The sequence below is a fragment of the Pleurodeles waltl genome, chromosome 12 (assembly GCF_031143425.1).
Source record: "Pleurodeles waltl isolate 20211129_DDA chromosome 12, aPleWal1.hap1.20221129, whole genome shotgun sequence".
NCBI lineage: Eukaryota > Metazoa > Chordata > Amphibia > Caudata > Salamandridae > Pleurodeles > Pleurodeles waltl.
This window is the reverse complement of record NC_090451.1, coordinates 609,779,762-609,805,676: the sequence shown is the minus strand read 5'-3', so window position 1 is coordinate 609,805,676 and position 25,915 is coordinate 609,779,762. Positions and strand designations below refer to the sequence as shown.

At 44.3% G+C, this 25,915-nt stretch overlaps 1 protein-coding gene across 1 annotated transcript in view; it reads left to right on the top strand.

The window, feature by feature from the left end:
• Positions 1–25,915, top strand: part of LOC138268338 (CD48 antigen-like) — a 316,507-nt gene that overhangs the window by 251,870 nt on the left and 38,722 nt on the right. Inside the window, exon 5 of the mRNA XM_069217887.1 lies at positions 13,420–13,508. Coding sequence (XP_069073988.1) covers positions 13,420–13,508 — 89 coding nt within the window. The remainder of the gene's footprint in view (positions 1–13,419; positions 13,509–25,915) is intronic.

Here is a 25,915-nt window from a genome sequence, read left to right as displayed (position 1 = left end):
TTCCAGCTGGTGAGCTCGTAACCTAGCAACCAACCGATTGCAAGACTAGAACTGTAACTAACCTTCAGGACTCACGACGGCCATCTTGAATCTTCTCTTCTTGATTCTTCCTTTGAAATAAGCGCAAGATTACTCTGCAAACCTTCTTCCAGTTTGGGCTTTGCTGTCTCCACTGAGGATATCTCTTTGCTTTTCTCAAGCATTTCTTTGATTTGATAAGTTTGTGTGGTCATGACACATGGGTACAGGAAACATCTAAAGAAATATAGGGCCTGATTACGATGTTGGCAGTTTGACAATACAGCGGTGGGGAAGCCGCCACCAAGCCAGGGGCCTCCCCACCTCCGTATTATGATGGTTCTGCCGGGCTGGCAGAAACAGTGTGACGGCATTGGCTATGGCTCTCAGAGAAAGCCAAGGGAGATGCTGCCACTATTGTGTTCATATTCATCTTCATGCACCAGAGCTAATAAAATCAGGTGAAGCACATCTTTAAATTTCACACTTGGCATAACATTTACATAGTTTACACTACAAACCAACACTGATGCCAACATGCATCACAAGCTGAGTAGGTATCTACTTAAATGTCCAGAATGTGCTGTGGGAGCTTGTAAGGGGTATGCAGTTGTATTCAAGTGGTACCATACAATATTTATGCCATACACTGCTAAAGTCAGGACCTCTACTACACTGGGGTCCCACTGTGGCCCCTTAATTCTATCTACTAACTGAGATCACTTAAAAATGGATGTTCATTTCAAATCAAGATGTTCTAGATAGAAAGTTCAGCATTCATAAATGTTTCACCTACGTAGACTGGCCTTTAGACAGTAACATGGGTGGAGTTTTTAATAATGAGACAACAAATGACTCTGCTGGCTGTAGCAACATAATTTTGCTTGTATGAGCTCTTGACTAACGTGCCTCTGAATTTCTGTTTCAAATAAAGTCACATAGGGAGAAATGCACACCTGTTTTATTCAGCAGGAATGAAATGGTATATTAGGCCCGTGGTCCCTAATGGAGTTTCCACCACAAATACTGCCCATTAACCACCTACTGCCCAGGAGCACAAACAAAGGTTCTCACAGACTACTTCTGCCTTTATTTCCTTCCCTCAAACAGTAAGAGTTATTGGAACTAGGCTCCATTCAGGAAGTCTCCCTTTAAAAAACTTACTAGAACCTCCTAAAAGGTAGACAGTTGACGGAGGTTGGCGAACATCCCCACACATTATTGCCTGGTTAAATACATTTTAGTCCTTGAACTTGACATCTAATCCTTTTACATTCTAGCAAAATCTTGCTATAGTGGGGAAGTTACAGCATTTGCTTGAAGCAAGGGGAACTTTACCAAACTGTTTGGCCGTGGGCAAATCATCATACACTTCTTGTGCCTCTATCCTTAACCCACACTTCGATACAGGTTTATAGCGAAAATGAGCACATAAACCACATTAACAGGATGCATCCCCATCAATTTTCAATCATGCCTGATTATCATTTTGTCACATGCTCATGGAAAAAATAGGGCAGAAGATGTGGCTTTACGGCAAGAGCTGCTGACACTGGCACTAGAGAACCAAGTTCGAATCTCTGCATCAACTTGTTATCCTGGGATTCTGGGCAAAGGATGGAATGTGTCCTTGTGTAATGTAACTGGTGCTGATGTGAAGTGATCCAATACCTGTGGGTGGAGTTTGTGCTATGCAAAACTGCAACACAAAGTAGGACAGTGGACCACCCACGCAACCACCTTAACCAACTATTTTCAACTTCAGTTTTTGCTCTGACATTACTACTCTAAACATATGTGGAAATATCAAACTCTCAACACATCTAGACGGCAGTAGATGGAGTAAAAGATTTCTAAAGTCAGAAATTATTTCTCTTTCATACGTCCACTGAAATTCAATACTATACGACCGGGGCCTGTGGTACACTAAGGTTTTGGGGCAGGTCTCGAGTAGCTCTGAGCCACTGTGTTTAAATTCATGACTAAACGCATTTGCAAAACTAAATTAAGTTTCTAAACCTCATTTCTGTATGACACCTTTCATGCAGTATCCACTTCCTCTTACTGACCTGGCAACGACAAACCGTGGCCGAAAGCCATCTGTTCACATCTAATGTTCACCGCACTATAGTAAAGTACACAGACAGCCTCCCGGATACTGCTTCTTTCTGTTGTGTACTCAGTTACACTGTAAACAATTCCCACACGTAATTGTGGAGCAGGGAGCTCAAGCAAGAGCCACCTGCTCCCTGCAAAGATCAACACTTCAAGCCTCATTTCCTGGTGGGCTCCATGGCAAGCATTTAGGAAAAGAATTTTGCGATAAGCGTTTTTTTTTTTTTTTTTTTTTTTTTTTTAATGATGAGTGCCCATGGAGGAGCGTTCGTGATCCAGAAACACTGGGCAGGGGTGGAGGAAAAGGGCGCGCACTCGCACACCCTACTATAAATGACTTGGACTGCGTCTGCTACTGGTACAGTCGGTTTCAACCCCACTAGTCATTATATCCTTCTGCCTTACCTGCCAAACACGAGGGCCTGTGGAGATTCACCATAGTCCTTTCTACTGGATTTCTGGGCCTGTGAAACAGCCAGAATTAAGGCAATATTCGGAAACAAAAAGGGTTCTTTTATCACTGTCGCTGCAAACCTTTGTGGTGTTTTAACCCAAATGGAAGGCCATGTTTCAAAGGAAATTGCCCTTTTCAGTGTGATTGCTGTAATTACCTGTATGGAAATTTTTAAGAACAGAAAAATTCAGAAGCTGCTGCTGTTTAACTGTTGATTAGGTATTCTGAAGCTACTGCCGTTTGGTATTCCACAGGAAAAATGGGAATTAGATTTCACCATGACAAGACATTTAACAACAGAAATGTGACTGATAAATGATTTTGTTCAAAGGTGTTACTTTTAGTATTAAATATAAATGATCCTGCCTTTAAAATTAATTTGAAGATATAAAATCCATTTTTTAAAGTCTTTTCTTGGCACATGTTTAGGCCAGAATAGCTGCCCACGGCATATCGCTGATGTTGATATCAACGTTTAAATTAGTGACACTTATCAAAGTAGCTCTCTGTGAAAAACATTACTTTATTTACTATGATATGTGAAGCTGTGATCCTCCCACAGGAAGCCAAGTGAATTAATGCGATTGGAGGCTGGAGGTGGTGGGAGCTCTGAGGCGTTAATTGGTGTCTGCAGGACCCATCAGGCTCCAGTTTACTACCTTGATGCCATACAAAGGATACACCGCCTGCTGAATTTGATCTATTGCGGCTCATATTATTGTAAAAACATCAAAATAATTTGCAACGATTTTTATAAACCTCAACGGCGGCATAAAAAAAGAAAAGCTAGATAGTCCTGCCAGGATCCAAGAAGGGGCCGCACACATTGCAATAAGATTCCGACAATCGGCACATGCTTCCAAATCTTAAATGTAGGAAATTAGAGGCCATCTTTTTATCTGCGCTGCAGCAGGGGCCACTAATGAGGGGTTTCCTTGATACCTTAAAACATGTTTTTATCGCCTGGTGGTTTATAGCACAAACACACGGACAAAACAAGAGTAATGGCTCATTGAGGGCCCCCTAAGAAACCTTTCTGCTGGACTTTGCAAGAACCACAGATAGTGCCATGCCTAGAAAATACTCCAGTCAACACTGCAGTAGATTTACTTGGTTAGGCAATATATGTCATGTCACACATTTACTGATTAACACCCGTGGGGGGCAGGGGGTGGGGGGCAGGGGCGAAGGAGACAATACATTTCTGGGGGGGACAGGGACAGCCTTGGGGACTTTCAATCAACCCTATACAAATTGCTCGTTGTTTACGAACTGCAGGCTCCGATAAATATACACAATCATATATATTGGAAGTGAAATAGGGAGAAAGGAAGGCATGTTTACACAGTCTGACAGTATATTTTATTGTTATTTATATTCACAAAGTAATTAGCTCAAATGTGAAAATAACATGTTGATTATCCTTGCATCTTCATGCACCAAGCAAATCAAGGTAGGAGGGTAAAAAGGAAGAACATACCCTTTGCGCCCCACACCCATCATGCCCTTCGCCTCATGCCAATTGGAACCGCACTGGAGAGATCAAAAGCGATTAGGTACAATAGTTGTAAACTGTGCTCGGAAACCATAGTTCTAATAACACTTCTACTCCTGTGTGTGATCTTGGGAAGCTCAGCTCCACATCAGTCATAACTAGAAGCATTTCAACTGAAGAATCTCTTGGAGTTACAGTCTATATAAACAAGGTTTCTCTAATCTCTGTATAAACTGCAGTCACTAATTTCTTTAGAAACGGCTGTTTGAGATGCACCAAGTCACAGCGTGTAAAGAAAAAACATTCACTGATTATAAAGAAAAGACATCAGAAAATGACTATGATAGGGTTATTACAGTTGAGTTCTGACATTACAATGCCTTCTGCCAGAGCTAGCAGCCAAGGTAAAAGGCAGATCAGGTCAAGGAGCATAATTAATAAAGCTGTTTAAAGCAAAAAATAATAATGTTGCTTTTCTTTCTTCTGCTCTACTTTAATAGCTTGGTATGACAGAACCTATGCACTAATGTTTCAAGTGGTTTGTGGGAAAGTTGGTGGTGTGACCATGTATTAGATGGGGTAAAATACCCCCTGTGTACATAAGGATATTGCAAGTCACCTTAAAGTTCATACCTTATAAACAAGCAGTGGCAAAGCCAATAGGTCTCGCAATGTAAGTTCTATTGCCTTTGCCAATGTGTTTTAGCCATGCTGTACACTAGTGAGACTACTATTCAGCATGGCTCAAAGTTAATGGCATAAAGGAGAATGATGTGTCATCGACTGGTGTGGCATAGTATCATGGAGTAAGTAGAGTGTCATAGAATGGAGCAGTAAACTTAACTTTGAAGGAACAGGGGGTCCCTGGAAAAAAAATGCAACACCACTCCCATAAACAATGATATTAAAGTAGTATGCAAATGGAATGTTTTATGCATTTATTCAATCAAAATATAAAAGATCAAATGTAGTGGGAAAACATCAACAGGGGAACTCGAGAAAGAGTGGTATTCGGGCATTACACAAGTTATCTGGATGACCCAATGTCCTCAATTACAAGAACATTTTAAAAAGTAACCTATATAGTACAGTGGTTTGGAGGAGGCTGGCCTGGTTTGTAGTGGGTACCTATGGTACTTACACCTTATACCACATCCAGTTATCCCTTATTAATGAAATGTAGGCAGTGCCTAGACGCCAGGCTCTCTAGGGGTGGCTGTAGCCAAGGCTGATCTAGGAGACATGCAAAGCTCATGCAATACCACTGTAGTCACACAGTACTCCCACACATGAAAGAAAATACTCAGTGTTACAAAAAAAAGGGTACTTTATTTTAGTGACACAAATGCCAAAAATACCATAGAGACTATACTCCCTTAGGAGGTAAGTAATGCACCAATTATATACACTAGTATGCAGCAATAGCAATAAAAACAGAAAACAGTGCAATTAGTGAAAATCACAATGGTTAGAAATGGGCCTAGGGGAAACACAAACTATGTACTAAGAAAGTGGAATGCGAATGTCGGTTTCCCACCTAGGCAAGTGTGGTGTGTAGAGGGGCGCCGGGAGTATTAGAAAATACCAAAGGTAAGTAATAGAACCCACCTCAGAGCCCAGGAAAGCAGGAGTAAATCACAGTAAGTTTCCCAGAACACACAAGAACACAAGAAAGAAGATAATGCAAGAACCAGAAGATACTTCAAGACACAAAGGGTGGATTCCTTGACCTAAAGACCTGTCGAAGAATGGGACTAAGTTCAAGAAGCACAGAAGAGTCCAGGGAGGACAGGAGCCCCCGCTAACCCGAATCAAGGTGCAAAAGAAGAACCACTGGTGAAGAACAACAGTCAGTACTGCACCCAAGAAGATGGATACGGGTCACACCGGATGGATGATTGTAGTCTGGTTTGCATCAATGGATTCCACCAACAAGCCTTGGCACAGACAAAGCTCATGTTTAGTGGAAAATGGCACTGCCCGGGACCAGAGACTCAGAGAGCCCACAGAATACCAGCCAGCACACACAAGAGTCCCCCAGCACGGGGACAAAGGAGTTGCAAAAGGAGGCCCATGCAGCACAAAAACAAAGGATCCCACGCCACCAGAAAACCACTCAGGAAGCTGTGTATCTCAGGAAGGAGTGCTGGGGGCCGGAGCTACATTGTGCACAAAGAATTTCATAGAAGGATGCCACACGCCTTGGCAACTGAAAAACACGTGGTGCACGGGGTACTGTGAGAAGGCAAGCTCTTACCTCCACCCAAGTTGGACAGTAGGACGTCAGGCCCATCGGGACCACTTCAGTCTACCACCCGTGATGCAGGATCCATGCAACTCGTCAGGAGAGGGGACCCATGCAGATGGTCATTATTGCAGAGAGGTGCCTGCTGAAGTAGGGGAGTGACTCCTTCACTCCAAGGGAGATTTGTTCATTCTTCTGGTGCAGACTGAAGACAGGCTGTCCTCTGAGGATGCACGACCGGGAAACAGCTGCAGTTGCTAGCAGGAGCTGAAGTTACAATGTTGCAGAAGTCGTCTTTGCTTCGTTGTTGCAGTTTGTGGAGTTCCTGGAGGGTCCAGATGCAGTTTCTTTGGTGAGAGGGTGAAGTAAAGGATGCAGAGGATTCCTGCTGGAGTCTTGCAATCTGAATTTAAAGATCCTCCCAAAGGAGAGACCCTAAATAGCCCTGAAAGGGGGATTGGTCAGCTAAACAGGTAAGCACCTATCAGGGAACGGCTCTGACACCACCTGCTGGCACTGGCCACTCAGATGCTCCCAGAGTTTGCTGCCAACTTGGAATCCAAGATGGCAAAACCCAGGGACCCTCTGGAGGACCTCTGAGTACCACACATGGGGTGGTGATGGACAGGGGTGTGGTCACTCCCCTTTCCTTTGTCCAGTTTTGTGCCAGAGCAGGGACTGGGAGTACCTGAACTGGTGTAGACTGGATTATGTAAGGAGGGTACCAAATGTGCCCTTCAAAGCATTTCCAGTGGCCTGGGAAAGGAAGTTACCCCTTCCAAACCTATTTCCAAAGGGAGAGGGTGTAACACCCCTCCCCCAAAGGAAATCCTTTGTTCTACATTCCTGGGCTTGAGATTCTCAAGCAACAGGAAGGCAGAAACCTGTCTGAGAGGTGGCAGCAGCTGGGGCTGCCTAGAAAACCTCAGAAGGCTGGAATGGAAATACTGGGGGTCCTCTAAGGAGCCCCCAGAGTGCATAAATTCACACAACCAATGCTTGCAAAAGCCTTGGGATATGATTCCAACATGTTTGATACCAAACATACCTATGTTCGGAGTTACCATTATGTAGCTGGGAATAGGGAGTGACCTATTTCCAGTGCACGTGTAAAATGGCATCCCTGCACTCCTGAAGTCTGGGAAAATGGTCCTGGAGGTCGTGGGGGCACCTCTGCTAGTTCAGGGGTGCCCTCACACACAGGTACTCAGCACCCTGCCCTCCGGGCTGGAGGTCCTGCTATAGGGGTGACTTATAAGTGACCTGGTGCAGTGTAACTGGCAGTGAAAGGGTGCATGCACCTTTTCACGCAGGCTCCAATGACAGTCCTGAGAAGCCTTTGCATGGGTACCCTATGGGTGGCAAAAGAAATGCTGCAGCTCATAGGGATCTCCTGGAACCCCAATGCTCTGGGTACCCAAGTACCATATAATAGGGACTTATAAGGGGGCACCAGTATGCCAATCTTGGGTGAAATACCGATTTACCAGTATGCAACAACCATAATTTAAGGGAGAGAGCATAACTGTTGGGGTCCTGATTAGCAGGATCCCAGTAGACACACTCAAACACACTGGCAAACAGGCCAAATGTGGGGGTAACCAAGCTAGAAAGAGGCTACTTTCCTACAAGGTAAGCATCCACAATAATGATTTACAAGCTTGTATACACCCACTTTTACATGAATGACTCAAATAGTGAATCAAGAAGTCATTAGCTCATAGTACCTATGCTTATGCCAACTTATGTGCAATATCACAAATTCAAGTCAAGGTACTTTGGCCGACGATATTTCGATCCCCTAGACAAGTATCAGGATCATCCTAAGCCTTCGTTAAGCTTGAGTTAACAGGGTTACAGAGTGCTTGTAACCAAAACGGCCAAGATAATTCTGACTCACGTCTCATATGAGTGACAAGGCAATCAATGGAGATCTGAATCTCTAATCAAGCGCAAATTCCATAAAGTAGTAGTAGAGTGGAGTAGTGTCACAGTGTAATAGAGTGTCAAAGAGTGGAGTGGCAGAGTGTCGTAGTGGAAAGGCATAAATATGAGTGAACTGGAGTAGAGTGAAGTAAAGTAATGTGAACTTGCATAGAGAAAGTTGGGTAGAGTGCTGTTGAGCATAGTACACTGTTGTATAGTGGAGTGGCATAGAGGGTTGTGCAGTGGCGTTGAGTAGAGTATCGTAGATTGAAGTGGCATAGAGTGGTGTGGAGTCGCATAGAGTGGAGTAAAGTGGAATGAAGTGGCGTATAGGGAGTTGTGTAGGGAGTTACAGAGTGGAGAAAGTGTTAGAGTTTAATGGAATAGAGTGTCAGAGTCTAGTATCATGTAGTGTAATGTCAGAGTGAAGTGTCATAGAGTGGAGTTTGGTGGTCTAGAGTGAAGTGGCATAGAGTACAGTGGTGCAAAGTAGATTGGTGTACAGTGTGGTGGTATAGAGTGCGTTGGTTTTGAGTAAAGTGGTGTAGAGTGCATTGACGAAGACTGCACTGGTTTAGCGTACAGTGCAGTAGCGTAGAGTGGTGAAGAGTAGAGGGGAGCAGAGTGGAGTGGCACAGCATAGATTGCAGTGGTTCAGAGTGATGTCATAGAGTGATGCGGTGCATGGTAGAGTGGAGTGGTGCAAGGTAGAGTAGACTGGTGTAGAGTGCAGTGATGCAGAGTAGAGTGGCATAGAGTGTAGTGGCATGTAGTTGAGTGGTGCAGAGTAGAGTACCGTGGTGCAGAGTAGAGAGGAGTATAGTTCAGTGGCAGAGTGCAGTGTTGCAGAGCAGAGTGTCATAAAGGGCAGTGGTGTAGAGTAGAGTGGCATAGAATGCATTGGTGTAGAGTGCAGTGATGTAGAGTAATGCAGAGTAGAGAAGAGCGGCTTAGAGTACAGTGGTGCAGAGTAGAATAGAGTTGCATAGAGTGCCGTGGCATAGAGTAGATTGCTGCAGAGTACAGTATAGTGGTGAAGAGTAGATTGTTGCAGAGTGGAGCATAGTGATGTAGAGTGCAGTAGCATAGAGCAGTGCAGAGCAGATTGGAGTGGAGCAGGGTACATTGGAGTGGTGCAGGGTAGATTAGACTGGCATAGCAAAGAGTGGAATTGCGTAGATTGCAGTGGCATAGAGGAGATGATTTCAAAGTAGAGTGGAGTGGTGTAGAGTAGAGTAGATTAGAGTGCTGTGGTGCAGAAAAGAGTGCATTGGGACAGAGTACAGTGGCATTGAATGCAGTGGTGCAGAGTAGAGTGGCGTGGAGTTCAGTGGCAGAGTGTAATGTTGCAGATTAGAGGGTCGCAGAGTACAGTGGTGTATTGTATAGTGGCATAGAGTGCAGTCGCCTAGAGAGCTGTGGCGCAGAGTACAGTGGAATTGAAAGCAGTGGAATAGAGTGCTGTGGTGCAGAGTAGATTGGCATAGTGTGCAGTGGCATAGAGTGCTTTGGTGTTGAGTAAAGTGGTGAAGAGTGCACTGGCAGAGTGCAGGGGTGTAGTGTACAATGGTTAGAGTAGAATAGCATAGATTGCAGTGGCATAGTGTAGAGTGATGTGGAGTGGAGTGGTACAGCATAGATTGCAGTGGCGTAGAGCAGTACAGAGTGGAAAAAAGTGGTGTAGGGTGCAGTGGCACAGGGTAGATTGTTTCAGAGTAGAGTGAAGAAAAGATAAAGAAAAGATAATATACTTCAATATGCTTAAGTATGTAACGATAACAACAACATAAATAAGAACGCTAGGCATAACGGCCCAAAATGAAATATGGCTTCTCTCCGTTAGCCACGCTATAATCAAGGCCTTCATTACCTAGATAAAAAAGCATTAAGCATAAATCTTAGAAAAATATACGCTTCTAATACCTAAATTGTTGTGGGGAAGTGTAAAATCTGGGCCCAATTTCGACTTCACTGTTTCAATAACTGGTGTGATCTTAGGCAAATACAAATACTGTGTTTCACAGTCTCCTTTCTAGCCTGCAGGCACCAGGCTGAGTGGGACTCTGTTTCCTCTTTAAATCTTCCTCATTGTTCTGCAGCTCCTCTTGAAGGCCTCCTGCAGTGTTCCTCTTCAAGGCGGCAGCAGGTGATGCAGACAGTAATCATCCAAAACTCTTCTCCTCCTCCTGCCCTTTGTTCTTATGAGCACCCTTAATGCCCACAGCTGTGAACAGGACAAACAAAACGGCAGAGGGCCTCCTGACTCACCTTCATTCTGTTACCATAAGATTGGAGGATGGTCCCTACAGGGCTATTAAAAGTAGCGCTTTTCTAATGGCCCTCTGAATAATAGATGTAAAAGGGGAAATTATTTTGTATCCTTGTCCCCCCCACCTTCGTCCCCCGTGTCCCGCACCCTCCAAAATCTGGGGGTGATACGTCCACTGCGTCCCCCACACTTCCTACGCCCATGGGCTGGGGGAGTGGCAAATACCAGTTCCCGGCGAGAAGCGAACTGACAAGACCATAGGGCAGAATTACTAATGTTTTATGCAACACAGCAAGGAAACTTGCCACGTTGCATGAAAGGAAGGGAGCAGAAAGGCACAATATCTACTAAATCATGACGCACTTATGCCCTCTTCTTGTGCTAGCACACTGTTCGCTGCCTAGCACCAATGGTGTCTTTGAGCCACGCGGCAAGAGTGCCTGCGTTACGTGCAGGATTGCTCTGTGTAGGAAGGGATACCGTCCTGTACAACAAAACGATCCTTAGAGGCATATTCCTCTTTCTGTGTGTGATGCGGAATACATCACACATGGAAAGAGGAAGTAAGAAGGGGAACTGAAGATATTTCTCATAGTTACGCACCATTTTGGCGCAAACCCAAGTTTACAAGTCTTTGTAAATCTGGGTTTGTGCCAAAATACATGGCTGGGTGCATGGGAATGCCCATGCTCCACCCATGTAATGTCTACTTAATACAAGATAACAAAGGGCAGCGCTGTGCACTGCATTGTATTACTTTGTATTTACTGAACCACACAAAGCCACGCAAATCGACTTTGCTTGGCTTAAAAAATACCAAAACATATTTTGCGGTGGTGCTGCACCACAAAACTGATACAACCCCAGCGCAAACTCACAGTAAATCTGGGCCCTAATGTGTATGTGTTTGTGGTCTCAGTATGTGTTTGTGCTCTCAGCCATTCTCACTCCAGACTGGACTGCCATCCTGTTGTTACTCCATTTACACCATCGACCTTTGGTAACTCCATCTGTTATGAATTTATTGTTAACAGAGTCCTCAGTGATAGTCGCAAGACAACATCGTTTTCAACAATAAATCAAATAAAATGCATAAATATAAGCTTTATTACTAGCATGGTTGGGCAGAAAAGAAACCAGTTAAAGCTCCCTCGGGGCAACAATTAGCTGGAGAGTGGGTGCAGATATTTTTTGATAAAGCTAGGCATTTGGGGCTTGATTCTCAAAGGTAAACTGACAATTTTGTGTCCGTTTACGATTACTTGCTCTTCACAAATGCATTTTACCAATAGTATACAAATAAAATGACAGAACTGTCCTGTCTTTGTATGTGCAGAGACTCTGCATTCATAAAGATACTACTAATAAAATACCTTTGCGGACAGAAAACAGTTGTAAATTTACACAACAGTATAAGTGTACTTTTGTGAATCAGGCCCTCAGTGTAGTGAGAAAGGAGAATAATCACACATGTGCATTGGTATCGGGCAGGTTCAGTTACAGTGCGTTTTCTATACATTTCTGGAATCGTCATTTTTTTTTAGCTCTGACTATAGATAGCTTTAGCTGTTTGCTGGCCCCCATATTATCGAACAACCCACAAACAAAAATAATAGAAAGAGGCTATGGGTCAGACATCTTCATCCATTAGGTTATGGAAATGTGTTTACCGTACAATTCATGAACAATACACTTTTTTAGGTCTGACTATAGATAGCTTTAGCTGTTTGCTAGACCTCATGTGGCCAAACAAAGCAGAAAAAAACAAACAGAAAGAGAATATAGGTCAGACATCTCCTGTCTTTAGCTTATGTGTTCACATTTAATTTATCTTGTTTGCTCATGAAACATGCCGTATATACAGTAAAATAACAAGAAAAGGCAAAGCCAATAGGTCTGGTTTATAACTGCAAATGTAGGCAAAGCATATTGGCTTTGATAAAGCTTGTTATTATAGGTTCTTCAAATCTACGTCTGTTCTTTGTAAGGTCTGTTAAACTGCACAGTTGGCGTTATTCTCTTGTGAAAGTGATTGAAGAGGTTTCATACTCACGTTCAATAGGTAATGAAAGGGAAGAAACTTTATGCTGATTAAAAAGGGAAATCAAGCGATCCTCTTGTGAAATAGGGCACAATGTTTCGTGCACGCTTCATCAATGGCTCTGTAACTTATTCATCGAAACATAAAAACAATATTATCTGCCACACACTGGTGAAAATAATGAATGTATTCTAAGGGATGACTCGCGTGTGATAGTTGTATGCTGCCTAAACATGCAAGAGTTTCCAAGTTTCACATCTTGAGGAGGAAGGCGAGCCAACTAGCATGTGTAGGGGTCTTTGCAGGTGAGTTTGTTGTGTGTAAAATTCTTTTACATTGCAACATTTGTGACATTTATTATACATTTTTAAGAAACAACTCCTTCACTTTTGCTTCTATATAACTTGCTCTCCATAATACGACCCATGGTCAAGTAGCAGCAAGTCACCACGACCTTCTACAACAAAAGTCCTTGCTTCCTTTGAATACTGAGTTTCGTATGTTACTGCAATGACATTTCTTACTTGAGGTGTTCTGGGTTTTCACCACTGCTATAAGTTCCTATATCCTGCAGCTTCTTCCTCTTGTGTGACCCATTCCAGTAACAGCCATTCTGAGGTGTTCGTAGCCTTCTTACTGAAATAGAAATTGACCATTGTATATTATTTTCCTTAATGGAACACCCCGTCCATCTGTTGCACCACATGCATTCCTTAATTGTTTAGTCTTAAGAACTTTTTTTTCTAAATCGAAACAAGCATCAAAAAGTCTTGAAAAGACAGGCACAGGCGACATTTCATTGACTAATGTCTCTTAAATGCCAGCACTAACATGTCTTCTCTAATATTTTATAAAGCTTCCACTCATTTTGAGTTGCTGACAACCAGCGTTGGAGAGATCCAATACACTGAGATCAATGTGACTCCTCCAGACGTAATTGAGCAGGTGAGTTTTGGGTAATGTGACCACTTTCAACCGGCTCTCTCGGTGGATCGAGACTTGAAAAGCCTCTTTAGTGTACATTTCATACTTTTGTGGTCACAGGCAATATGTCTTGTGTTCTGAAGGGGCAAGTTTTAACACAAAGGTGAATAGTTAAGTTTTAAGGGAGGTCAGGAAGTGCTCGGTCTTCGCAGTAAGGTAACACATTCACAGTGGGCTTATGCCTAAAAAATAAATCAACATGTGGTGAATTCCCTATTTTAGGGAGATGATTTTTAGAGGTGCTAGTACCGTGGTGATGAACTATACTGGAGCTGGCACATACTACAGATGTGATAGTTACGTCTTAAGAGCTCTTTTTTTCTTACTTTAACGGATTGTAAGTATTATTTTATTTCTTTAAATGACAAACTCATGGATAAAAACACGGTTGTCTGGGCTCAGGTATAATGCTCAGCTAACGCTTTTCGCAGCAGAACGGTTGTTATTCAGCTGTATCAAGACCACAATCACTGTTATTTACAAGGATACAAACATATGTATTGACACAGACAATTAGCAAGTTATATAATATGAAAAACTATATTTTAGTATTACAAAAACATGTGAAAGAATATGTACTATTTGAGAAAATTGTCGACATTCATTCAGCTTTTATAATATGACTGTTAATATACTCATGAGCTAATTTCGAGTTTCAAAAATACCTTTTCTCGAATTCTGCTAAGTGTATGACATTTTTTTCCGGGTATTAAAAATATGCCTCGTTGAATGCTGTGAAGGTGGCCCAATGATGCCGTGTTCGAGTGGTGTTTTTACGATTTTGTAGTGTAGTCCTACTAGACTGTTCTAATAGTCATAATGTAAGTTGAGTCAAAATTTAGGCTGAGAAACAAGTGGTGAAAGGTGAACGTAGGTTTAACTTTTAAAATAGTGAGTAATTATTTTAAAAGACAAGTGGCATTATCCACTATTAATTAGTAAGTCTCGTCTTACATGTTCTATATCACTATTAAGTATTGGCAGGTGTCATACTGATATTTTAAAAGAACCACTTATCGTGTATTTTTTTAAACTCCAAAGAACACCAAAGATGCACTGTCAGTCCATTTTCACGAGTGATTGCAGAGTCCCATAATGTCCAATGAAAATCAATGAGGCAAAGGTAGCTCATGTTCGGGCTAAATTTGTTAAGCAATGTTTCTGTTTAAATTGCATACATAGGGCCGGGTGATGAATGTGGCGGTCTTACGACCGCCACACTTGCGTTGGTGGTCCAACGGCCACATAACAACCCTGGTGGTCGAACTTCCAGGGAACCGCCAGCTCCTCCAGGATCTTGGATCCCGGCGGAGTGGCAGTGGTGGAGATCCTAATTCACCAGGGCAGTGCTGCAAGCAGTGCTGCCCTGGGGATTATGACCTTGTTCTCTGCAAGACTTTTCATGGTGATCGATTATGAGCCAGAGACAATGCTGTAGCCTGTTTCCAGCTACGCCAGTGGTGGAAACTTAGATTTCCACCCACCAACCTAGCGGGAAACCCTTAAGGACTCTGGCAGGGAGATTGCCAGGAAGGCGGCGGCCACCCTGTCGGAAGTTTGACAGACAGCGTTTTCCGTCTGCCAAACTCAAAATGACCCCAATTGTTAGACAATATGTACATATTTTCCTTGAAGTAGTGAGAGTGCATGCAAATCCCTTTACCTGTAAACCTGACTATCTCAGGATGTAGGCCTGGCTTCCATAAAGTGTATCATTCCAAAACCAAAATAACTACTGCTGAATAACGTTGCCATATGTGATGTCCTGCGGATGAGGTGGTAGTTGGTTATCCCACAACAACTTGTACATTTTAACTGCCTTTAAGGTCTAGAGCTCGCTCCCCACGTGCGCAGTTTCACCAAGTTGTGCCTGTGTCCTCCACCCCGCCCACGCTGCTGTCGCGTGTTCGAGGCCCTCCTCCACCCACAGGCTCCCGCCTGCGCCTCATCCCTGGTGTCTAGTGGGCTGCTGGTAAGCGTGCCTAGACTTGTGCATATTTCTGTGCTTTTGTTTTATTGTGCCTTATTTCCACTGTTTTGACTTACTCTGTGCCTTTTTTGCCCCTTGTGCGCTCCGTTGCCGGCTCTCCCTGATGCAGTTTCTGCCTCTCTGTCTTTCCCGCAGCTGCGTCCCTGCGGCCTCACCCCCCTCGCGCCCCCATTCACTCTGCCCTCCCGCCTCCCAGCTGTTCCTCCCTCCCACCTCCCCTTCTTAATGGCGGCCGCTGCGCGGGCGCACCAGAGGCAAGCCCGTCTGCGCCCGTCCAAGCCTGGACCGCACCCAGCGCCAGTCCCCCTGGCCCACGGGGCCCCCACACCACCAATCACCGCTACACAGCCAGTGACCTCCACGCCCTCAATCCAGGACGCTCCTCCAGCTGCTTCCAGTCCATTCCGATGCACACCAAGGGACCCCTCTCTCCTGCAGAGCCTGCAACTTCACCTGCACCCTAACCACCAAGCTCCAATACAGACCCGCAGACAACCACCTCAGCTGTATTCTGCTCCACACCCGCTCCATCCACAAGCACGCATTGAACTCTGGGACTTACTGTCCTCATCATCACCTGATGTCGCATTTCTTACCGAAATCTGGATGAATTTGGCCTCGGAACCAGACATAGCCATACCTGAAGACTACAAGATCACTAGAAGAGACCGCACCAAGAAACCAGGAGGAGGAATCGCCATAGTCCACAAAAGCACCATCAGAGTCTCCACCAGCTCCCACGACACCCTCAACTCAGACGAGCACCTCCATTTCTAAATCCACGTCAACACCACCCTCAGAGGAACACTGGTCTACAGACCCCCGGGCCCCCGACCTCACTTCTGCGATGCCATCGCCGTCATCATCAGTGCCCAAGCCCTCGCCTCAACTGACTACATCCTCCTCGGCGACCTGAACTTCCACCTACAAAACAACAACAATATCAACACCACCAACCTACTCGACAAATCCGGCCTTAAGCGACTCGTCATGTCCCCCACCCACACCGCAGGACACACACTCAACCCCATCTTCTCAGCCAGCAACCACGTCTTCTTCAGCCACACCACCGAACTCCACTGGACCGACCATCGCTGCATCCATTTCTCCTTCCAGAAGCCGGTCACTCACCACCTCAACACTCAACCAGCCTGCTGCTACTGGAACAGAATCTCAACAGAACAGCTGATCTCCACCTTTGCCCAGTCACCCCCTCCTAGGACCCGGGACCCTAACTCAGCCGCCACCAACCTGCATCAATGGATAGACAACTGCGCCAACACCCTCACGCCACTCAAACAACCCTCGGACATCCTCCACAGATCCAAGGCCAGCTGGTTCACCCAGACCTACAGGCCTCCAAACGGGAATGCCGAAGAATGGAGAAGACCGAGCACCTTGTACCTACCGAATCCAACCACATCGCCCTCAAGACTACCATCCGCAAACATCACCAGCTGATCCGCACCACCAAAAGAACCTACTACAAAAGCCACAGACACCAACGCCCACAACAACAGAGAGCTCTTCGGCATCATCAAAGAACTCTCCAACCCCAGAACCTGCTCCTACGAACCCCCGCCATCACAGGAGCTCTGCAACTCCCTCGCCACTTATTTCCATCGAAAGATCGAAGACATCCACAACAGCTTCAAACCCCAGACCCACCAGCCAACCACAGACAGCCACAAACCCAATGCACCAAGCAACACCATCCTTCTATGTGCCTGGACCCATGTCAACAATGAAGACACCATCAACACCATGGCCTCCATCCACTCCGGCTCCCCCTCGGACCTCTGCCACACCAGTTCTTCAACAAAGCCAGCAACATCATTGCCCCCACCTCCGCGCCATCATCAACAGCTCCTTCGAGACAGCCACCTTCCTGAAGAGCTGGAAACACGCCAATGTCAACGCCTTGAAGAAACCCAAGGCGGACCCAGATGACCCCAAGAACTACCGGCCCATCTCCCTCCTCCCCTTCCAAGCGTAGGTCATTGAGAAAATCGTGAACAGCCAACTATCCCGCTTCCTGGAAGACAGCAAAGCGCTCGATACCTCCCAATCCAGATTTCTCAAAAACCACAGCACTGATACCGCACTCATTGTTGCTACAGATCACATCAGGACCATGCTCAACAAAGGCGAAACCACAGCGCTCATCCTCCTGGAGCTCTACGCAGCCTTCGACACCGTTTGTCACCACACCCTTCGAACGCGCCTCCACAACGCCAGCATCCGCGGCAAGGCCCTCGACTGGATCTCTCCATTCCTCTCAGGCAGAACCCAGAGAGTCTGCATTCCGCCTTAACTGTCCAAATCCTCCAAGACCATCTGTGGCATCCCCCAGGGATCCTCCCTCAGCCCAACACTTTTCAATGTTTACATGGCTCCTATCATCAACATCGCACGATCCCACCACATCAATACAGTATCCTACGCAGACAACACCCAGCTGATCATCTCCCTCACGAAAGACCCTACAACCGCAAGAAACAACCTCCACAATGGACTTCACGCCATCGCCAACTGGATGGAATCAAGCCGCCTCAAGTTAATCACAGACAAAACAGAGATCCTCATCTTCGACGGCAACCCCTCCGCTTGGAAGGACTCCTGGTGGCCTACCTCCCTAGGAGCCTCACCCACCACCCAAGTACGAAACCTGGGAATCATCTTGGACTCAGCATGACTCAGCAGGTCAACGCTGTCTCCTCTTCCTGCTACAACACCCTTTGCATGCTCCACAAGATTTTCAAGTGGATTCCCATCGAAACCAGAAAGACAGTCACCCACGCCCTGGTCATCAGCCGACTGGACCACGGCAACGCACTCTATGCAGGAATCACGTCCAAACTACAAACGAAAATGCAACGTATCCAAAACGCCTCTGCCTGACTCATCTTCGATGTCCCACGCCACGACCACATCTCTGCCCACCTCAGTGACCTACACTGGCTACCCGTATCAAAGAGGATTACCTTCAAACTACTCACCCACGCACACAAAGCTCTCCACAACACAGGTCCGGCTTACCTCAACAACAGACTCACCTTCCACACGCCCATCGGCCAGCTCCGCTCTGCCAGCCTCCCCCTCACCTCCGTCCCCCGCATTCGCCGCACCACCGCCGGAAGATCCTTCTTTCACCTCACCGCCAAGACCTGGAACTCCCTACCACTCCACCTACGCCAGACCCAGGACCTCCTGACTTTCAGGAAACGCCTCAAGACATGGCTATTCGAACAGTAGCTCCCCCCCCAGCGCCTTGAGACCCTGACGGGTGAGTAGCGCGCTTTATAAATTACGTGATTGATTGATTGATTGATAGTATTATTCTTATCATTTTTCTGTTTCACTTTTAACCCTGAGAAGTTACTGATCTTGGCATTTAACCATAGTGTTCTATAATGCAAGTATTTTTCAAACAAAAGAGACAAACAAATGCCAGTATTCCTGTTATACCGTATTTTAGGAGCTTTAACCATGCTGACACTATAAATGCTTTAATGACAACTTTACAATTCGTGGTGACACTAGGGTGACCACCTGGCATTGAGGCAAATTCTCGACAGGACTGTAAAAAATTCAGGACAAAGGGACAAAATTCAGGACAAAAATTCAGGACAAAGGGTCAAAATCAGGACAAAAATTCAAGAACAAACGTCCGTTTTACAGACACACCCAAGAGAGGCCATACCCCATTACATTATCAGTGCATTTATTTACTGTGGTCTTTTTGTGATTGCCTCCTGGTATGCTTCATACAGGAGTCACATTACATCCTTGTTCAGTAATAAATTAATGCCCTCCTGCACTGCCTGTAGGCCAACACCCCTACCGAAATCTATCCAATCTTTCTTGAAGAGAAAGTAAAAGCAACCTTTTGATTATGTTTCTGAATATTTTAAAACTCCTGGCAAACAGTTTGGGAAATATTAAGGTAATTAACCTTATGCTAGTTTAAACAAATTGAACAAAAACATCTGGCTCACCCCAACCGCCCATGGACTTTCAACCTAAAAATAAATTTAATGAGACGGGGCAGGTGGTGTGGGTGACTGTCTCACACCAAATGTCAGGATGTGAGGTACAACTTGTCTGTAGTCCTACATCACTAGAGTGTATGTCTAGGACTCTACATTTATCTCTGAACTGGAAGCCCGGACTACCAATCAAAGATAATAAAAGAGAAGGATGAAATCAAGATCATATGGGAGATCCACGGCAAATGATTCAAAAGGTTGTTGCTCAGAACTGAATAAATAAGGAAGAGAAGAACAAGGTGGGACAATTCCTAAAATCAGACAAGATGGGTCCACCAAGACTATCAGAAGGTATTGCATACCTGGGGAGTTGTCTCTCCACACAGGAGAGAAACAGAAGAGGGCCTGTCAAGTGGTTGAACAAGCAACACCCATCCACCTTGGTAAACTCTTTTGGTGCAATGGTCCGCTGTTCGTGTTTGTGAAGGGTGAGCAGGGGCAAGACCCCTTGCAAGATTGTGCAAGGCAATTGCCCGCTTTGTCCATGTCTTTAAATGGTTTTGAAATTGAGCAAAAGCCAAACTAGTGATCTGGGTTATCCCTAAGTGTCAAGTACACATAGAATCTTCGAAATATTTAGGATTTAAATTGCAGAAACAAAATGTAAAAAAATTAAAATGTAATTAGTGTTTCTTTTACCAATGGCACTGTTTTTTTCTTTATATACAATTAGATCTCAGATGGAACTGGGAACCAGTTACCTTTTTGATACCTAGTGATTAATATCTCCCGTTATCTCACTGATTTGCAGTATGGAAATCTCGGCAGAGCGTCATGGTCCCTCCCAGCCCAGTTTGCTTTTTGGTCTTCTCTCCTGCTTTCTGTAGTGGGTCACGTTGCACTAGTGAAGATGGTGTTTTACCCCAATTATAGTATTATTTTGCAAACCTTCCCCTGCCTGTCCTTCATTCCTTCTTCCGACATGCCACACAGCTGATTTGGTTGCTGCGGTGCCATCGGTTAGCTCTTTCCACTCTAAAGCTATCCGTGAATGTGGGTGGAATAGGTCTTCTGGACTTGGAGTGCTATTATTCAGCTGCACAGGTCCAATGGGTGGTTTGCTGGCTTTCTGCCCACCTCCCTGCATGAGATGGGGTTTACCAGTAAAGACTTTTAAGGAAGGCTTACTGCACTGCTCATTTCCTACTGACCATTCTACGGATCACCATCCGGGGTTATCATACACAGCTTTCTCTTGCCTTGCTAGAACCTGTAAACTCACTGACATGAAGAAACCCTGTGCTCCTGCACTACCTTTGCTAAGCCTTACCACTCGCACAGGACGGCTGTGCTCGGAGCAACTCCATCAGTGGAATGCTGCAGGTGTCTTAAAATTGGGGGATTTGTTTCTGGACGGTGATCTACTAAATTTCCAAACCCTTGTTGAAGACTACCATCTTCACCCCGGTCAACTCCTTACTGACAGCCACCTTAAATAATCATTAAATGCCCTATTTCATGTCTGCCACCTAGCACGTACCCTACAAGAAGTGTGCCAGAAGCTCTACACCATAGGAACGGGTGGCAAACTGATAGAATGGGTGTACAGACCTTTCCTGCAACATGGAAGCCACTCCAGGTCTTCTCGTCATACTACCTGGGTGATTGATGTGGCCAAACCTCTGCAAGATACGGACTGGACTACAATACTGGGCTCTCCCCACAAAGTATCCCACGACTGTCACTTTAAGTACATTCATTGTGCTTCCTTGGGAATGCATTCCGCCCATTGCTTGCCATTGGCCTTGTGGTTTGTAACTCACATGTTGTTGCTTTCAGTTTGCTGGCTTTACATAGCTTGAGTCCATCCCTTCCCTGGCCCAAACCTTATTTACAGCATTCTTCTGAGTGCTCTCTTTCTGTAAACAGGCCTGCAAATCTTGTTTATCTCCCCACGTTTGCTGTGCATTCAAATAACAAAGTCAAATGCCAGGCTCTGTCTTCGGTGGGAACTTAGTGTTTACTTTTCTTTCTCTGACTTCAAAGAGAGGTTTTATGCGACAATCTTGTTGGATAGTGGGGTGAGGAAGCAGTTTTTCTATCACATGAGAACATTTAAATACATTTAAGAATATATCAGAATTAGGAGTACAAATGAAGCACATTTTTGTTAATTCTGAACTGTTCTGGAAACAAGTACCTTTATATGATTAAAACAAATCATTGCATTAGGTGATGCAATTTCCACACATCACTGTCTGTGCACAGTATAGTTTGATTTGAAAAACTGTATGTCTGTGCAAATGTAATGGTAATTTCAATCAAAAATGTGTTGTCTGAAATGGCACTGTGTTACCACACCATGCATACTCCACTCTGCTCTGCACCACTCCACACCACTGCACCCTACTCTGTATCAATCCACTTTACACCACTCCATGCCACTGCACTGCACTCTGCTCCATTCTGAACCACTCCACATTATGCCACTGCACTCTATGCTACTTCACACTATGCCTCTCTATTCTAATCTGTACCCCTCTACTCAATGCCAATGAACTTTATGCCTCTCTACACCACTGTGCTCTGCGCCTCTGTACGCTATTCCACTCCAGTCTAGGCAACACCAATCTAGACTGCACAACTCCACTCTATGCCACTCTGCAACACTGCACTGTGCGCCCCTGCACTGTACGCCACTGCACTCTAAGCTAATAGACTCGATCCTAGTGCAATTTACTCTGTAACACTCAACACCTGCCCCTGCACACCACATCAATACATTGTACATCACTCTAATCTACTCTTCACCTCTGCATTCTATGCCACGGCACTCTACAACACTTTACTCTATGCCATCACACTCTATGCCACTCTATGCAACTCCAACCTACCCTGCACCTCTCCACTCTAAGTCACTTCACTTTACTGTGAAACATACTACTTTATGCCACTGCACTCTGTCCCACTGCATTCTATGCCACTGCACTCTACACCACCCTGACCACTGCACTCTAGTTCAATGCACTCTACATCACTGCACGCTGGCACTCTACTCTGTAATCAAAACAATATGAAGGGGATGAGAGGAATTCCCTGTCCAACCTCCCTAAACCACTAAGTCATCACACAAAAAGGACAAGAAATATGGTCAAACTCCAACAAAAAATCTATAATATTTGAAAAAATGGCCCTCACCCACAAATTGTGGCATGCTTCATCATAGGGCCCTGCTAGCACACTCCAAATAAGAAATCCCCTTTGGAGTGGAGCAGTAAGGGTGGGGGAACATATAAGCGCACAAGACAAGACCAACAATTATGGTACAGGGATCACAGACAGATAAACTTATACAACAAGACAACCCTCTAAGAATCATCCAACGAGCACAGAAAAGAGCTAGAAATTGTAATAGAGAAGTCCTTTTGGAACAGAATTGTGCCTTCAAGGGGCTGTGCAGTTTGAGACAATGTAAACCAGTTATCTGCTCACTTTTCATCTCATGATTGTTGATTTGACAGTTGTATGCTGCCTCAACAAGCAGAGGAAACTGGGATTCATTTTCAGTTACAATACTTCTGCATTGATTGGGAAAAGGGGATTATTCAGAACCAGGAAACCAAAACTTTACATATTGAATATCATTCAAACAAGGACATAATTATTAATTATTTGCCATAAACATGCCTTGTTTCAGCAGTCATGAAAATTATTTCATGTGTTCATAATAGACTGTTCTTGGAGGTGTCTGAGAAAGGCACAATGAGTTGAGTGGAATCTAACTCAATCATCATCTATTTCGGAAATCGAGGAAGGTGAGCCTGCTTCTGGGACTTGCACATGTAAATATGTAATATACGGAACCGTTCTGCAGGGCTTTTTCTTAACAGAAAAAGGGGTTCCCAGAAGCAGTAGAGCGTAAGCAAATGATAAAGACAAAAGTGAAGAAAGGAGTTTAAAACATAACTTTTTATTACAACCAGCGGACATACATAGGCTCATGCATGTGTCCCTGAAATTATTTTACTCTGGTAGGTAGAAAACACATCGTTAGTGAAGTAATACATGGCGTCACTTTCATTGCCTGGCTGAAAGGCATGATCAAGTCAGATTAATCAGTGGATTGTTGTATTTGCATATTACCTTTTGGACAATAAATAGATATGTACCTTTAAAGTTTAGAATGGTAATTGGGGTTGGAGTTCTAATGTTCTTATGTATTATAACTGTGTGGGGTTCTCTCTGGGACAGTTGTAAGCTGGCTGGAGAGGAAACACCAACTAGTCATCTGGTCTTAATTAAGTATCGGTTACTATTGCAACTTGGAGTCCAGAGTAAAATCATTAAATTGGCGAAGAGCTCCAGTCAACAGGACATACTATGAGGAATGCATAAAAGGAAAAGAGTTGGGGCAGGACCCACCGTATACAGTAGGGCAGAGTATTGGGTGGAATAGTCAAAGATGTGTGAAGGACTTGAAGGGATGTGTTTACTGGGAAGCTGGTGAGAGAAAGGAAATACAGTGAAACTGACTAAAACTTGCCTTATGAAAGTGTGGTTCATGTCAGATGTTGCAGCAGGATGCGTGTTTAAAAAAAAATCACAGCGCAAGCATTGAAAAGAATGCACCATCACACACGCTGCTTTGGAGTGCCAATGCTTAACTTGTGCAACTCGTCAGTTGCAATAGAAGCAGCAGTTATACCTCCACCTTTATTCCTCTCTGAGTCTATGATTCCACCAACAGAATGGAAAGAGTGTGTAGAAATAAGTGAAAATTATATTGAAGCCCTAGATGGGAGAGAATTTAGAGCATCAGGGAAAAAATAATTGTTTTTAAGTACACTAAGTAAAGAAGGACAGCAAATGTTCAAGTAATTACCAGCCCCTGTAGGGAATGATAGGCGACTAATCAGCACGGAATATTTAGAGGCAAAGGAAGAGATTCGCTAAAGAAACAAACATCATTTTGTGCAGACATAAGTTTGATACTCAACCACAGAAGAGTGAAGAAACAGTAGATCAGTTTGTAGCAAGATTATGAGAATTGTCAGTAAAATGTCAGCGTGGAGTTATGAGGGATTAAATGATAAGAGATCAATTAATAGTACAGTACATCATCATCAAACAAACTTTATTCGACTTTCAACAAGTCATAAAAGTATCAAATAAAACACATCTATGTATGTGAACACAATAAATAGATAAGATAATAAAAAATAAATAATAAAAATTAAAATACACATCATTAATTTGTCCATATACAAATGTTTAGATAGTCTTAGTGAAATTTAGACCTATACACCCATGTACTTCCTTACGGTTGGTACTAAGCATAAGAAATTCGACAGAATTCCACACATTTCGATAGAAGATAAAACCTGTAAGCTAAGATACGCATCACGACACGGACGCAAGTAAATCGATCTTAAAAATGGCAATAAAAAACGTTTTCTCTGCTTGGCGTAAAATTTACAAAAGAGGACCACGTGCATCATAGATTGGGCTGCCTTTGCGTCACAGGGGCATACTCTTAAGGCTGTGCTCCAGTCATTCATAGTCGGAAAAGTTACAAGACGGTGGAAAGTATTTATTATCATAGTCTTGTAAGGACAAAACAATGTCAAGGGATTGTCACATTTGCTAGGTAAGGCTGCATGCCTTCCGTGGACAGAAATGGTTGGTTGGACATGACACTGGACTTTCTCGATTCAGCTTCCCATCGTTGATCTTCCAGGTACCTCAATGTCAGGGCCCTCAATTCTTTCCGGGATATTTTTCCCAGTGATTCTGGGTTAGTATAATAGTCTTTACAACCCATATTTCCCAAAAAGAGCATAATATATTTCAACCAGAGAACTCTTGAAGAGTGAGTTAGCCTCATACAATCGGATCAAATGGCCTTGTTTAGTCTAGTGTACTCCGAGGTCCACACTTTGTGCCATAGGAATACTGGCTGTATCTTTATCAGATCAGCTACAAAAGAAACCCCTAGTTCCACGTGGCTAATGTATGACGATGTACCATTTGGTATCATTAACAAGTATCTGAGAAAATCATTCTCCACTGTCTGAATCGGATTACAATTAGTATACCCCCAAATACCTGACCATACATGGCAGCCGGGATGCACTTAGCTTTGTAGATTTTTACCATATTCAGCAGGGTAATCCCCCCTAGCCTTTTAGAAAAGATCTTCAGAGCCGCCGTTGTTTTAATAATCTGGTCTTTTTTAGTTTTCACACAATGTGCCCAGGAACCCTGTTTGTTGAACATTATACCCGGGCGCCACCCTCACGCGTCCCGCGAGGCGGGAGCGCTCTGTTTAATTTAAAGGGCCTTCCCTCAGCCCTGGCCCAGCAGGAAGTGATTAGCGTGTCCCGCGAAGC